Source organism: Thamnophis sirtalis, unplaced genomic scaffold (assembly GCF_051295495.1).
Source record: "Thamnophis sirtalis isolate CommonGarterSnake01/CBP01778 unplaced genomic scaffold, rThaSir2_p1.2 scaffold_13, whole genome shotgun sequence".
Lineage (NCBI taxonomy): Eukaryota > Metazoa > Chordata > Lepidosauria > Squamata > Natricidae > Thamnophis > Thamnophis sirtalis.
The window spans coordinates 25,629,082-25,644,751 of record NW_028261393.1 but is presented as its reverse complement, the minus strand read 5'-3'; the positions used below and the strand labels follow the sequence as shown (position 1 = coordinate 25,644,751).

The 15,670-nt window shown below is 45.6% G+C and overlaps 1 protein-coding gene across 1 annotated transcript in view; it reads right to left on the bottom strand.

Annotated features, from left to right (window-relative positions):
* The window catches only part of KCNQ4 (potassium voltage-gated channel subfamily Q member 4), a 63,684-nt gene extending 48,248 nt beyond the window's left edge, over positions 1-15,436 (bottom strand). The window contains exons 1-2 of the mRNA XM_087728046.1: positions 15,375-15,436; positions 14,762-14,852 (exon numbers count right to left, since the gene is read on the bottom strand). Of these exons, the coding sequence (XP_087584172.1) occupies positions 14,762-14,852; positions 15,375-15,436 (153 nt within the window). The remainder of the gene's footprint in view (positions 1-14,761; positions 14,853-15,374) is intronic.
* Between the last annotated feature and the right edge of the window lie 234 nt (positions 15,437-15,670).

The following is a 15,670-nucleotide window of genomic DNA, read 5'->3' as shown; positions in this document are numbered from 1 at the left end:
GGAGAGGAGGAAAGGCATAGAGAAGGCCGGCCGGCCAACGGCTGCGCAGAGCGTCTACTCCCTCCGCCCCCGGAGTCTGGTATCGGGAGTAAAACCGGGGAAGTTGTGCGTTGTGCGGGTGAGCGAACAGATCCACCTCGGGCAGGCCGAAGCGGCGAGAGAGTTCCTGGAAGAGAATGGGGTGGAGCTGCCACTCCCCCTGATCCACAGTCGCTCTGCTCAGCCAGTCCGCCTGAGTGTTGGCTTCGCCCGAGATGTGCTCCGCCCGAATCGATGAGAGTCTGGGCTCCGCCCAATGGAACAATCTTTCCGCTTCCAGCATCAGAGCTCTGGACTGCGTTCCCCCTTGGCGGTTGATGTGAGCCTTGGAGGCCACATTGTTGGTCAAGATTAACACATGGTGATGAGATACAATGTCCCGAAACTCCAGGAGAGCCAGACGGATGGCCCGCAACTCCAGCCAGTTTATGCTGTTCGCCAGCTCCTGATCCGACCACCGACCTTGGGCCACCTTGTCCAGGGCATGGGCCCCCCATCCGAATAAGCTGGCGTCCGTTGTAACTTGAACGCGGTCTGGCTCCTTGAATGGACATCCCCTGAGGAGCCTGGACGACATCCACCAATGTAGGGACCGCCTGGCCTTGCCCGGGAGCTGCACCTTGATGTGGGAATGACTGGTATGCGCTCTTTGGAAGGGCAGCAGGAACCACTGGAGAGGACGCGCATGGAACCTGGCCCAGGGCACCACGCTGATGCAGGAGATCATCTTCCCTAGCAGTTTGGACAGCGACAGCAGCGGTACTCGCCGATGGGATAGCGCATGATGCGCCAAGTGGTATATGCTCTGCCTCCTTTCCGGGGACAGGAACACCTCGCACGACATCGAGTTGATGGTGGTTCCCAGATGAAGGAGGGACGTGGTTGGGCGCAGGTGGCTCTTGGGCAGATTGAGGACAAATCCATGGTTCCGCAATGCGTCCATCGTGACCTGTAGGTCTCGGAGGGCCTGATCTCGAGAGGACGACAGCACCAACATGTCGTCCAAATAACAATTGATGCGTATTGGAATTGAATGAAGGGAGGCTGCCAATACTGCCAGAAGTTTGGTGAACGTGCGCGGGGCCGAGGAGAGGCCGAATGGCAAGGCCCGGTATTGATAATGACGGCCGTTGAAGTGAAACCGCAGGAACTTCCGATGTGCCGGATGAATGGGCACATGGAGGTACGCTTCTTTGATGTCTATGGAAGTCATCATGTCGCCTTGGCGGATGGAAGCCAATATGCTCTTTAGAGAGTGCATTTTGAATTTTTGGTATTTGATATACTGATTGAGCTGTTTCAAATCTAGGATTGCCCTCCATCCCCCGGAGTTCTTTGGTACTAGGAACAAGATGGAATAAAACCCTAGGCCTCCCTGCCTTTTGGGAACTTGCTCTATGGCCCTGATGGTGAGAAGATGAGATATCTCGGTGTCCATAAGGCGCCGCTTTGACGGGCACCTGGGCACAGGGCACCTGATGAACCTTCTCGGGGGGATGGATAGAAATTCTAGCGTGAGACCCAAACTCACTACTTGAAGGGCCCAGGCGTCTGACGTGAGCTCCGCCCATCGGTGGGCGAAGGCCAAGAGACGTCCTCCTATGGGCCCTACCTCCTGCGAGTCAGCGGTATCTGCGAAAGGATCGGTTGCCCGCTCCTCGGAATGACCGTCTACTCTGCGCCTGACTCTGCTGGCGCCCCCTGTCTCTGGCCCCGGCTCGGTCCTGGCCACGGTCCTGTGCCTGGGAGAACCCCCTGGTATAGTTGGGGACATAGGGGGCAGAGGTAAACCCCGAGTCCCCAGACCGAAAGGGCTGCCGTCTACCATAAGGCTGTGGTCTTCTGGTCACACGGGCACTTGTGGAGGGAAGCACCTTACGTCTGTCCCGAGTCTCAATGAGAATGGGATCCAGCACTGAACCAAACAAGGCCCCGCCCTTAAAGGGCGTGGATGCTAGACGCCACTTAGATTTGATATCAGCTTGCCAGTGGCGGAGCCAGAGCAAACGGCGAGAAGCCACATTGGAAACCACGGCTCGGGATGCAAATTTTGCCGCGCTAAGGGTGGCATCAGCAGAAAACTCTAGGGCCGCTATCAGCTTGGTGACATCCTGATGGAGGCGCAGTTCCTCCGGATCCAGCCTTTCCTGTAGTTGTCTCAGCCAAACTAAAGAAGTCCTATTAAAGAAGGAAGCTGCAGTAGCTGAGCGCAAGGCCCACGCTGCTGCCTGATGAGTTTTGCGAATGACCGATTCGGCCTTGCGGTCCTCGGCCTTCAATCCTTCCGAAATTTCAGAAGGAATTAACGCCGGTGAAGCAAGAGCAGCGATGGGAGCATCCACTGTGGGAAACTGCAGGAGGGCCTCCAACTCTGGAGAAGATGTGAAAAGCTTCCTATCACCAGACCCAGGGGGCTTAACTGCGGTCGGCTCATCCCACTGCTTTTGGATTAAATCAAGAAAAAGCTTGGGAGATGGAATAAAATCTTGCAGAGCCACCTGCTCAGCAAAGAGCCGCTCGGTGGCATCCAGGCCCACAGCAGCACTTTCTGCAGAAATTGCCTCCCCCATGTGGGTGGTAGTCTTGGCCTTATATAGCAGGGATTTGAAAAGAGTGTGCCTGAAAAGCCCAGGGGGCGGAGGCTGGTCCACAGGAAGGCCCTCGTCACCAGAGAGTTCCCTATCCTGGATTTCACCTTCCTCCACTAAGGGAGATTGTGCGCTAAACACAGAGTGTAAAGGGGAAGGAGGATCAGTTTGCAGAATGGAAGAATCCCCTTGTACTGCTTGGGGAGCCAGGCCTGAGTAGGCCAGAGTAGGCCTGGAGACCTGGGATCTACGCGCTAATTCCGCATCCACCCCTCTGGAAATAGCCTCTGAGATCATGCTGTAAAATTCAGCAGAAAGGCCCAAATCCTGGCCCTCCAGAGGCCTGAGGCCTGCAGCTGTGGGGGTGAACGTGGCAGAGGGCCCAGCGCGTGGAGGTGAACGAAGAGAAGCCCCACTAGCCTCCGAAATAATTGGGGGGGATCGAGGCCCGAAAGCCCCTACCTCAGGAATAGGGCCCTGGGGAAGCTGAATATCAGGAGACCAACCCTGCTCAACGACCCTCACCGGAGACACAGGTTGCTGAATCAGAACCGGAGGGGAAGAAATGGGAGCCCCAGATGTCTTGGGGGGAACCTTGGCCTTGTCTTTGCGCTTGTGCGACTTATCCCGAACAGTAGATGAGGCTCGAGGCCTGCTAGTAGAGGCCCTGGTCGCGGCCCTACTAGGCCCAGGGCTGGCCCCTCCCTCGCCAGGGGAGCAGGGCTCAGAAACTGGCCGGACAGTACCTTGCAATACCGATTGATCAGCCATGATATGAATTTGAAAGAGCTCAATCAGCGAAACAAAGGAATGCAATTGAAAGCACTCGCCAAGAACGCCACGTGGAAGCAGAGACCAAGAGAAGCGACCTCCTCCCTGAGTCAGCAAACTCGAGTGAGGGAAAAGGGAGGGGTGGAAGCAGTGCGCAAACTCAAGCGCGCGGGCAAAATCTGCCTTCTCATCCCAGGCGTTACTGCGCATGCGTGAAAAGCGCTTCCAAATAAGGTCACCGGCATCAAAGGCGCGAAATTCAAAGAAACCGCAGGGGAAATTCCCAAACAGCCGATTCATGTAATCCTCCGGCAGCCGCTCCAGCGAGGGCACAAAGGAGGGAGGCGGGGAGGGGGGGGGACCCGCTCCGACAAGCCACAGCCTCGGATCTGACCGCGCTCGCGGGCGGGTGCTATCCGGCGTGGAGGGCAGTGCTGGGAGACTCAGCTTCCTTGCGCGCTGAAGTTAAGGGAGGGCAGGCGGAGAACGCCCCACTCCAGCTGTAGCGATCCGATATCCCTTTAAGGGAAATAGCGAGGGAGGAATCGGCTGGCAGCAATCTGCCGCTTTACCTCCAATCCAGCAAGAAATCCACAGTGAAAATCAAGTAAATTCATCATTAACCTTGAAAAATTAGTAATTAATCAAGAGAGCGTTGAAAATAAGTCTCGTAGGCTTTGGACTGAGTAATAGAACTGAAAAGGAAACGGAAGTCCAGTCAGAGGAGGCGTAACTTTGAAATTTGCATACTCAGTCTCAAGGCTAGAAGGCTAAGTTAACCCATGATTGGATTCCCGGAGCAGCACACAGGAGAACAGCAAGATTCTGTTAAACCAGGGGTCCCCAAACGTGGCAACTTTAAGACTTGTGGAGTTCAACTCCCAGAATTCTCCAGCCAGATTACATGACACTTACATGAATTCTGGTTAAGCAAATATACTTCCATTCAGTAACTGTTTCCCCTAATAGAGAGCTTGTGTAAACAAGCCTTGTTTCAAAGTCAAGGGCAATTAGAGGAATTAATTCTTTAAAGTTGCATATGGCCACGTCAAGTTATTTAAACCATCTGAATTACTGCAAGGAAAATCTGGAGTGCCTAAAATTGCCAAAATGGCAAGATATTCAATGAAAACATCTTTTGAGTTCACTAATTGGTTCAATTGCATTAGCACATTTAAAACTTCTGGATGGGGTTGTTTCTAAATTGCCCAGAATCACTTCTAAGCAGTTATATACATTAAATTAGATGATAGATAGATAGATAGATAGATAGATAGATAGATAGATAGATAGATAGATAATAGATAGATAGATAGATAGATGATTGATAGATAGATAGATAGATAGATAGATAGATAGATAGATAGACAGACACGCACACACAGACAATTGTAGATGATAGATAGATAGATAGATAGATAGATAGATAGATAGATAGATAGATAGATAAATAGATGGTAGGTAGGTAGGTAGGTAGGTAGGTAGGTAGGTAGGTAGGTAGGTAGATAGATAGATAGATAGATAGATAGATAGATAGATAGATAGATAGATAGATAGATAGATAGATAGATAGATAGATAGATAGATAGATATGGATGGGTAGGTAGGTAAGTAGGCAGGCAGACTGGCATACAGACAGACAGACAAATGAGGATAGATAGATAGATAGATAGATAGATAGATAGATAGATAGATAGATAGATAGATAGATAGATAGATAGATAGATAGATAGATAGACAGACAGACAGACAGACAGACAGATGATAAGCAAACAGATTCAAAATTGGCAATATATTTTAATTAAAAAATTAAAATATTGCTAAGGAGTTATTTTCAAGAATTTTGGAATACAGAACAGGAATGCTCTATATTAACAAATCCGTGGCAAATATTCTTATAGAATATTTGGAATGTTTTTTATCATAAGGTGAAACTAATTCAAACAAAAAAAATGTTTTTCACATTACCCTTATGAGAGCTTTTTAAAGGCCTGGTTATTGACCTGTTAGCCCTTTGAGATAGTCCAGGCAGAAAGCACCAGAACAAATCCTAGCCCTATCTTTATTGTAGAGTTATAATAACAGAATTGAAGTATTTCTCTTATCCTTTCTTTTTACTCTCTGGAAAAATAGAGAGAGGCCCTTCTGAAATGCTTCCCATCAGGGGTGGGATTCAATGTTTTTTACTACCAGTTCTGTGGGCATGGCTTGGTGGGCATGGCATGGTTTGGTGGCATGGCATGGTTTGGTGGGTGTGGCAGGGGAAGGATACTGCAAAATCCCCATTCCCTCCCCACTTCAAGGGAAGGTTACTGCAAAGTCTCCATTTCCTCCTGATCAGCTGGGACTCGGGAGGCAGAGAAGAGATGGGGGCAGGGCCAGTTAGTGGTGGTATTTGCCAGTTCTCCAAACTACCCAAAATTTCTGCTACTGGTTCTCCAAAACTGGTCAGAACCTCCTGAATACAACCTCTGCTTCCCATGCCCTCACCTCTTCTGTGGATGATATATATTTTGCATGCCAGTTGTCCAGTTTGTGACTCTTTCTTCCATCTCCCAAGGTCATTGCCACATACCATTACACAACCTCCTTATTATTGAAAAGTGTAAATGGCTGACAGGAGACTTACTCATATGAGACGGGTCTGTCCCAACATTGCCCTATTTCAATTCAAAATCCATCAGTGAGTTCAGCTGGTCAAAAAATATCAATACCTTCAAAGATGTGAAGGTACTTTTGAATTACTAACGAAAGACTTATGGATGCATTACTATAGGAAGACTTGAGCATTTAATTGAACAGTGGGGGGTTGGGGGCAGGAGTGGGGCTTACTATTCAATGTCATAATGACAGTGTGAGTCCAAATTTAATATCCAGGATGGTTAATACAGGCTTGCTTTTTGTTGACAAAATGACTCTTTATTGATGTAGCACAAAGATGAATCAATATTGTTCAGTGTGTTCAAGGTTTAAGCATGCCTTGAAAAATTAGGCAGAATAATTTCCCATATGTAACCAATGTGATGCTTTTGCTGTTTCTCTTTTAACTTCTCCCTCGTCCCACCACATCTGTCTGCCATTCTCTTCTTTCTTTTCCTTTTGAAAATATTTTTCTATATTTTTAAGGTAGCAAATAAACTAAAAAGATAAAGGGGAAAGATATTCTACCTTTGGATATCAAAGGCTGGGGGAATTAACCACAAGGAAAACATGTGAATTTCATAACAGATTTAACAGAGTTGGAAGGGACCATATAAGTCATCTAGTCCAATATCCCCCCACTCAAGCAGGAGACCCTACACTATTTCTGACAAATGGCAGTCCTATCTCTTCTTGAAAGCCTCCAGTGATGAAGCCCCCACAACTTCCAAAGGCAACTTCTGTTCCATGGGTTGATTGTTCTCACTGTCAGAAAGTTCCTCCTTATTTCTAGGTTGAATCCCTCCTTGATCAGTTTCCATCCATTATTCCTTGTCTGGCCTTTAGGTGCTTTGGAAAATAGTTTGACCCCCTCCTCTCTGTGGCAGCCCCTCAAATACAGGAAGTCTGCTATCATGTCTCCTCTGGTTCTTCGTATGTTTTAGTCTCCAGTACCCTCATCATCCTGGTTGCTCTTCTCTGCACTCTTTCTGGAGTCTCAACTTCTTTTTTATAGTGTGGTAACCAAACCTGGAAGCAGTACTTTAGGTACTAGGTACAAATGCAGTACATTTGCCCATTACCAAAGAAATTCAGCAATCTGAATTTCCGCTGACTTGGAAAAACTTGTCACAGAGGTCAGATAAAATTCTACTTCTGTTCTTCTTATCAAGGAACTCTCTCCTCTCTCTTCTTCTCTTTTATAGTTGCTACCGTGGTGTTAATGACCCAGCATTTTGACCAGACCGCATAGAGGCCACAATCAGAAACGAGGACTCCAAAAGGGCAGGATGGTATAGAGAGCTGTTTGCTAAATATAAATGTGCTCATTGCGACTCATTGATCTTCCCCACACAAAGGCTGGACCTCAGCAAAGACATCTTTGGAGCAAAGGGTGGCATTTCATGCTGCTGCTGCAAATTTACTTTTGAGCAGACATTTCGGGGACACGTCAGGAGAAAACTTGGCATGCAAAGGCCTCCATGGATGCAACGTTCCCTGGGGAACAATTTGCTCTCCTGATGGGGCCTTTTCAAATGTTGCCTGGGGCTAATACCAACTGTGACTTGCTTTTCCTTGAATCCCCTGGAAGTTGTGAGGTAAACTGCTCAAGGTAAATGGGAGGCTACAAAGGATGGATAGTTCAGGTCCAATGAGACACAAAGTGACCCTTTAAGGTGTGGGAAAGACCATTGGAGAGAAGAGGGGAACAGTGTTGTGGCCCGCCAGTGGCCAGTGGAGGTGGCAGCAGATTCAGACAGTGAGGAGGTTGGGGAGGAACATGGGTCAGTCCTGGAGTCTGGGGAAGGCTCTAATGAGGGTTCTGGGTCAGAGGCAGAGAGGGGGCCAGAGCCGTATGCCAGTTATCAGCTGCCTTCAGAGTCAGAAATCAGTGAGGCAGACAAACAGCTGGAGCCTGTTCCCAGTGTGTGCATGTGCAGAGTGGCCAGATGAAGGCAACAGCTAAAGAACAAGGGTCAACTTGGCAGTAAGGCCACAGGTGGATGATGAATGGCCCCTCCCAGAGGAAATAAAAGAGGAACGAAAGGGGAGTGGAGTTTGCAGGGGACAATTAGTTTGTTTAATTGGTTCCTGACTCTCCGAGACTTCTTGCCAAGTTTTGCAGATATCGGCCTGTCAACTCTCCAAGCCAGGTAAGTTCTGTTACTGTAAACCCTTTCTTGAAAGACTTTGCTGGATGTGAATGAGCAGAATTCACAGTCAATTAATAAAAGGTTTTTTTGTCGGGACCAGGCATTTGCTTCCTGCTCTTGGGAAGCCTCAGTCAGAACAAACAGAATAAGAGTTGAAGGAGAATCCATAACATCTGAGAGTTCAACTGTCTTGTTCCAGAGTTCTCCTTCTTATCTGGTTAGCCAATACAGTCCAGGTTTAATGATGATGGGAGGTGGATTCTAAATGAGGATCAATCAATCAATCCTTTTGATGACAGCATTAAATTGATGCACTAAACCCAGAAACCAATTTTGCAATCTTCCATCCTCTCAGGCTCCTCTGGCATCCTTTTTTATGTCTTTCCAGGATCAAGAGTTTCTGTTCTCTTATGTGTTTCCAGTTATTCCTCAGTTCCTTATCACAGGTTAATGCAAAGATCTGAGGCTATTATATACCATTTCTGTATATGCATAATCTGATTATTTTGAATAACGGATGCTTCCTATTATTTTTAATTCTTAATGGAATCATCTTCCCAGTCATACCTGAAGCTGATGTGCATTAAGATAGGATTCCTTGCATTCAATGTAAAGGCTCTACCAGAGACCTATGGCTTTTCTCCTGGATGGTGGACAAAAGGGCACAAATGTCCATCATTCCTGCTCCAATGGGAAATGCGAGAACCTGGCCCTGCAGACTTGCCCCCCAACAGGTCTCGCTGCATCCCTCCTTGCATGAATCAGAAAGGGCCTGTTTTCCTGCAGTGTCAGCTATGGCCTCCTTGTCACCTCCCTCTCTATTTTTGTACAAACAGGTACCTATTTTGCTTACTACGGGAAAGTCACACGGACCTTCTTAATTTAGTTTTCATCTCAGTTAGAAGAAAACCAGCGTCAGCTATTTCTGAGAGTTTGGGGGAAAGTTGCTTAAAAAGAGATATCTTTCTTTCTGAGATTTTCCTTCCTTCCTTTTCTTCCAACTGTCACTTGTTTGTTTTTTCCCTGTGCAGATGAAAACGAGCAGGTTGTGCTGATGGCTGAAACATCCAAATAATTTGCCTTTCTTTTTCAGCCAATCCCTTCTATGAAACGGGACTTTCCTTCTTCCCTTCCCAAGAAGTAGTAAGAGATCATCCTATTTCCAACAGCAAAGGCTTCACTGAATGTTTCTAAATGCTGCAGGGATTATTATTATGATGATGATGTATTTATTTATTGTTGAACTCTGACTCATGTCTTTGTTGATCATCTCTTGTCTCCTCTCTGGCCTCTTCACTTTCTAATCCTATCAGGTCCATCTGGTGTCCTTCCTCTCCCTGCTTGGCAGGGCCTCCTCCTTAAAACCTTCTCCCAGTTCCTTGTCCTTTAATTGCAGACCGAGCTTCCTCCCATCCCTTCATCCATCACTCTGTTTTCCTGGCGCCTCCTTGCCAATTATGTTCACTTATCCAGCTTTATCATCCAAAGCTCTCGGAGGAATTCTCTTTCCCCAATCAGTACCACCTCATTGCCCTTGCTGCCTTCCCTTGCAGGGTCTTTGAAATTGCCATTTCTGCAGGAGCTTCTTAAATCCCTCTGCAAACAAGCCCAGACTCAAACTCTCACTGTCTTTAATTTGTGGTAAATCAGTTGGAATAAGTGCCTGTTAAATTGCTGCTTTGTGACAAAAGTGCCATTCATGCCTACAATACTAGATAAATAAATCAATAATTAGCAGATCTAATAAACAATTGCATTCCTCTCCTTCTGCCACAAAGTATGCTTTTTTTTTCTGCTAGAGTTTCTCTTTTGGAAGGTAGCTGAGGTTTTGGGGCTGCAACATGCCTACGGTGAGATTGAGGATGGAATTTTCCTTATTTCCGGCCTTGCCAAATCAGTCTTTCCCCTCTTAACTTGCTCCCACACACAGCTATTAATCCCAGCCATAACCTTTCATTAGTGCCAATGGGAGATTTCCTTTTTGAGAAATCTAATAGCAGGAGGGGCTGCACTGGAGCGGAAAAGGGTTACCTCGTCCTTCCGAAATGCTTTACAGGTAGTCCTTGACTTACGACCATCCGTTCAGTGAGCATTTGAAGTTATGACGGCATTGGGGGAAAAATGACTTGTGACCAGTCCTCAGAGTTGCAATCATCTCAGCATCACTGCAGTTACGTGATCAAAATTCATGCACTAGGCAACTGACGTGTATTTACAATGGCTGCAGCATCTGGGGGGGGAGAAGGGGGTGTCACATGATCACCCTTTGCAACCTTCCCTGTGGGGCATTCAGCCAGCAAAGTCACTGGTGAAAGATAGTTTCTTTTAACTAGTGTGTGATTCAGTTAATGAGCACAGAAAATAAGGTTATAAAATGGAGTGTAACTCAATGACATCACTTCACAATAGAAATTCCAATTGTGGTTGTATGTCAAGAACTATCTGTTGTTGTTGTTAGTTGTGAAGTCGTGTCTGACCCATTGCGACCCCATGGACAAATTCCTCCAGGTCTTCCTGTCCTCTACCATCCCCTGGAGTTCATTTAAGCTCACACCGACTGCTTCGGTGACTCCATCGAGCCACCTCATTCTCTGTCATCCCTTTCTTCTTTTGCCCTCCATCTTTCCCAGCATGAGGCTCTTCTTCAGTGAGTCCTTCCTTCTTATTAGATGGCCAAAATATTTGAATTTCATTAACTATTTTTAGTGCCCTCTTTATGTCTGTATTTTATATATTAGCCACTAGGAAGCAGTACTGGTTCAACTTGGTCTGGACACAGAAGCTAAGCTGTGCCTCTGACTTGGATGGGAGACCACGATGAAATCCCAGCATTGGAAGCAAAACTGGGGATTCTGGAAAACTAAGTAAACAAAAGCATCTCAGGAGGAGATTTTTAAAATTTTTATAAAATGCGTCCATGCTGTTTCCAAGAAAGCTGCACAGATCTGTCCCTAAAGTTACCAGAAGTCAAGCTTAGCATCTGACTTTAACAGCAGACTAGGCGTCCTGTAGACTAAACTCTTTAGGTTAATGATGTGTCTCAGGCAGCCTTTTAGAGGCCAAGGAGAAGGGCAATAGAAGAACTGAGTTCATCCAATGTTCTCAAGGAGTTCCAATGAGTGACTTTCAAGGCTAGCGAAGACTTTTGGCTGGAATTTCTATGCATTTGCTGGAATCTCTTATCATCACCCACCCAGCTGGATTGTCCCAGCTCGAGAAGATCTGCTTTCATTTCTTAAAGATTAGTTCTCACAATGGAGCCTCCAAGAGGGGGTATTCAGGTAGTTCTGACCTGTTCTGGCAAACTGGTAGCGGAAATTTTGAGTAGTTTGGAGAGCTGGCAAATACCACCTGGCTGGCTCCACCCACATCTATTTGCTGCCTCCCGAGTCCCAACTGATTGGCTGGGAGAATGGAACTGGAAAGCAAGTTAGTGGGGTGTGGAGGGAATGGGGATTTTGCAGTATCCTTCCCCTCTCATGCCCATCAAGTCATGCCCACCAAGCCACACCACACCCACAGAACTGGTAGTAAAAACTGTTGAATCCTACTACTGGAGCCTCCTCTCAGTCCAGAATGGCCCAAGATCCATCAGGAAAGTGGTGCTTCCACTGGAGAAGGGAAGAAGCTCTTGTATGTATTCATTCAGAGATGCAGTGCAGAACAGCTTAAGCAACTCCTGCAGGGCTGCCCCTCCTATTCAGCCAAGGGGCTCTCCACCTCTGTAGCTATTTCTGCTTTAGCTCCCAGAGTGGACAAACATTGCCCAGCTGGATATGGTAAAAAGAAAAAAAGTCAAGACAGAGCCTTGACAGTGTGAAGTTCCATTCCTGTTTATGGATATCACAGGCGCAGTTTCTTTTTTAAAAAAATTAACTTGTTTTTAAAAAATTTAAAATAATGCTGTGCAAAATGAATAAAAAGTGTACCCTTAACAGCAACAATGTACTGCAGAAACACTCCTTGGAATAATGGTGTAATGGTATTTATTTGTTTGTTTGTTAATTTATTTATTTATCAGCAAGTACAAGGAAACAAGTATGAAAACATAGAAATAAATGGATATAAATAAGCCAAACATAGCCATAAACACATAAAAAGAGGACATATCAATAGGGACAGTAGGACAGGGACGGTAGGCACACTGGTACGCTTATGCACGTCCCCACTAGGGACCTCTTAAGAAGCACGTAATGTCCCCGGTAGATAGTTTAAGGTCAAATGTATGGGGGTTAGAGGAACTAACAACAGGATTAGGTAGGGTCTTCCACACATTTACTACTCTATTGCTGAAATCATTTTTCCTGCATTCAAGATTAGAACGGATTACATTTAGTGTGTATTTATTGATAGCCCTGGTGTTACTGCAGTAGAAGTCAAAATTAGGACATTATGGCAGATAATCTTCTGTACTAAGCTTAGGTCGTAGACAGCATAGTTCAAGGTTATCCAGGCCTAAAATTTCAAGCCTGGAGGTATACGGAATTTTATTACGAGCAGAGGCGTTGAGGCTTCTTCTTGTAAAATACCTCTGGACCCTCTCTAATGTTTTAATGTCCGAGATGCAGTGTGGGTTCCAGGCAGGTGAGCAGCATTCAAGGATAGGTCTGGCAAAGTTTTTGTATGCCCTAGTTAGCAGCATAGCATTACTAGAGAGAATACGTGGGAAAGATCTTGGGAGAAGGGAGGGGGAACTAGAGAACTGCCAGATAAGAATGGGGGAGCTGAAAAATGGGCAGAAAAAGAAATACATAAAAGAAGCTTGCTAATTTCTCTGGCTGTAAAAGGGAGCGCAGGAGATTTCTACATTCAGACTTGTAAGATTCTGTTAATGTAGCTTTATAATAACGTTGAATTAGCTCATCGTGTCTGTTTCTTGTCTGGTTTACCTGAGAAGGCTGGCAGGCTATTTGAAACTGAATGATTTGGAACGGAGTCTCAACTCTTCAGAGATTCATTTTTTGCCCTAGCCCTGCTGGCCTTCTATACAGCGTTAAAAAACCTGCTTTTCCCTCAGGCATTCAGGCTAGGATGCTAAATGCACCCATCGTGGAAGATGCTATGATATGGCTTGACAAGCAGATGGTATGTCTGGGCTTTTTAAATTTTTAATGATCATTTTTGTTGACTGTTTTTACCATTATGTTAGCTCAACAGAGCCACTCCAGCAAAATAAATAAATACTACATATTTAGACATATAAATATTAGAGGTATATATTAATATACAGTATAAATATTTCATATATATAATGAAATGCAAAACACCCTCTCAGCGAACCAGTACTAAACTGGTTAGGAACCCACCACTGACGCAGAGTTCTCATCCAAGCCTTCCCCAGACTCCAGGACTGGCCCATGTTCCTACCCCAACCACTTCCCTATCCAACTCTGCTGCCAGATCTACAGGCCGCCAGCGGGCCACAACAGGGCTATAAAAGCACTATGAAGCAGTATATAAGTCTATTGCTATTGAGCGAACCAGGAAAATTAAGCCAATTTAGTGACCAAACTTTCCTGGGTTCCAGCTTGAGTGTATTTGTGGGAAGGGTGCTTACAACAACTGCAAAGACCATGTGTCAGGGTTCCAAATAGCATCTAAATATAAATCAGAGTCTGAGGCAAAGAATTCCTCAAAGTTCCAATTTATGAAGAGAGCCATGTTGGCACATCTGGGAAAACCCAAATCCGAAAGTTTCCCGGTTTTCCGCACCAAGTTGAGAGTTCAAGATCTTGCTCCCACACCCACAAGTCCATCTTCCATTGCCATGCTGGCAGTTCCACCTCTCTAATTCCAGTCAGGTGCAGAGGTGCAAAGATAAAGGATGACCTTGGCTTTCTAGAAAGAATTTTGTTATGGCTATATAGTATCTAACTCCGTACAATCCCTTCTCCCATTTTCCCACAATAGAAAATGCATAGCAGAATAATAGAAAGTGTTGCAGGCCAAAGATCCAAAAGAAAAGATGGCTACAGGCCTGACACCATGCTGTCTTGGAATCCTGGCAAATATTCCTGCCCTACCTCACCCCCTCTTGTAGCAATTAAAAACAAAGACTGAAAGAACATCTCTCCCCATACTTACCTACAGAGAAGTTGGATTCACAATACACTGAACTGTAAAGTTCAGTTACTAAAGCAAAATGCATGTGAGGCCCTTCCCATGCAATGCCCAAAGAACCACCATTCAACCAATAGGCTGAGACAATGTCTGGTTTCTCAGAACATGTGGAACCTCAAATGACTCAGTGTGGCTTTAACCAAACAACATTGGGAGAAAATCCCAGAAGGTTGCTGAAGAATCTTCAAATCGCCATAACTTCTTCAAATAGCATCTTCATATCCTCATAACTGAAACCTTAAACTGTCTACTATTGACCCCATTCCTAAGAGGTCTGTAATGGGCGTGTATAAGCACACCATCGTGCTTACCATCCTTGTCCTACTGTCCCCATTTCTTTGTCCCCATTTCATTCATACTCATGTTTATTCTAATACCTGTTGTCTTCTAAATGATTAACAAATCAAATAAATAAATTTAAAAAAGAATGAAGAAGGAGATCTCCCTTACCAGGATGAAGAGATACTCGTTGGCAAATGTATGATGCTCAGGAATAGTTGAAAACACAGATAAAATCAGACAGCTGAAGACCAGGATAAATCTGCAAGAAGAAAAAGGAGGAGAACATGGGTTAGTCCAAGCCAGAACTCACAAGAGTTATTGTGTCATGTGAACACAGGACTTTCTGGTATCACAACTTGTCTGAGAATCAAATCTTGGAGGGAGTTAGGCCAGTGTTCCCACTCAAATTGCGTCAAGCCTGACAAAAAATGTGATTCTGCCCTCAAGGTTTCTCCTGATCCTCTGGGGGATCCCAACTCATAATTGGAAAAGACAAAAACAAAACTCCAAATGATGTAAAGAGGTTAGCGAAATGTCCTGAAAACAGCAGAATGAAACCTGAGAGAGACAAATGCAGACTTCTTAAACCCACAGTTATAGTTGGACACTAGTTATAGCAAATAGAATCTTTGTTACCACGAGGGTTGAATATGAATCCCCAATGTAATCTGGCTGCAAAAATATGTCAATTTTAGACTGAAGTAATACAAATATGCTTTCCAAATTAAAAGCAACATTAGCTGTGCTTTATTTGGCATCTGCTGGCTCCCATCTTGAGTACTTGACACTTGACAATTCTGGACACTGGGTTTTTTGAAAGATACTGAAAAGCTGGAAGATCATGAGCTATGAAACTGGGCATGGTTTGCATTAATGCTAGGATTGAAGCAGTGGTGGGATTCAAAAATGTTAGCAACCAGTTCTCTGCCCGGTTGCTGGATGAGTGTGGCCATGATGGATGTGGCCTACTCAACCTCCTGCATCACAGGAGGGTTGTTTCTGCCTTCTGGGGGCTTTTCCTAAGCCTCCTGGAGGGTGAAAATGGCCTCCCCTGGGCTCCAGAGGCCAGAAATGGGC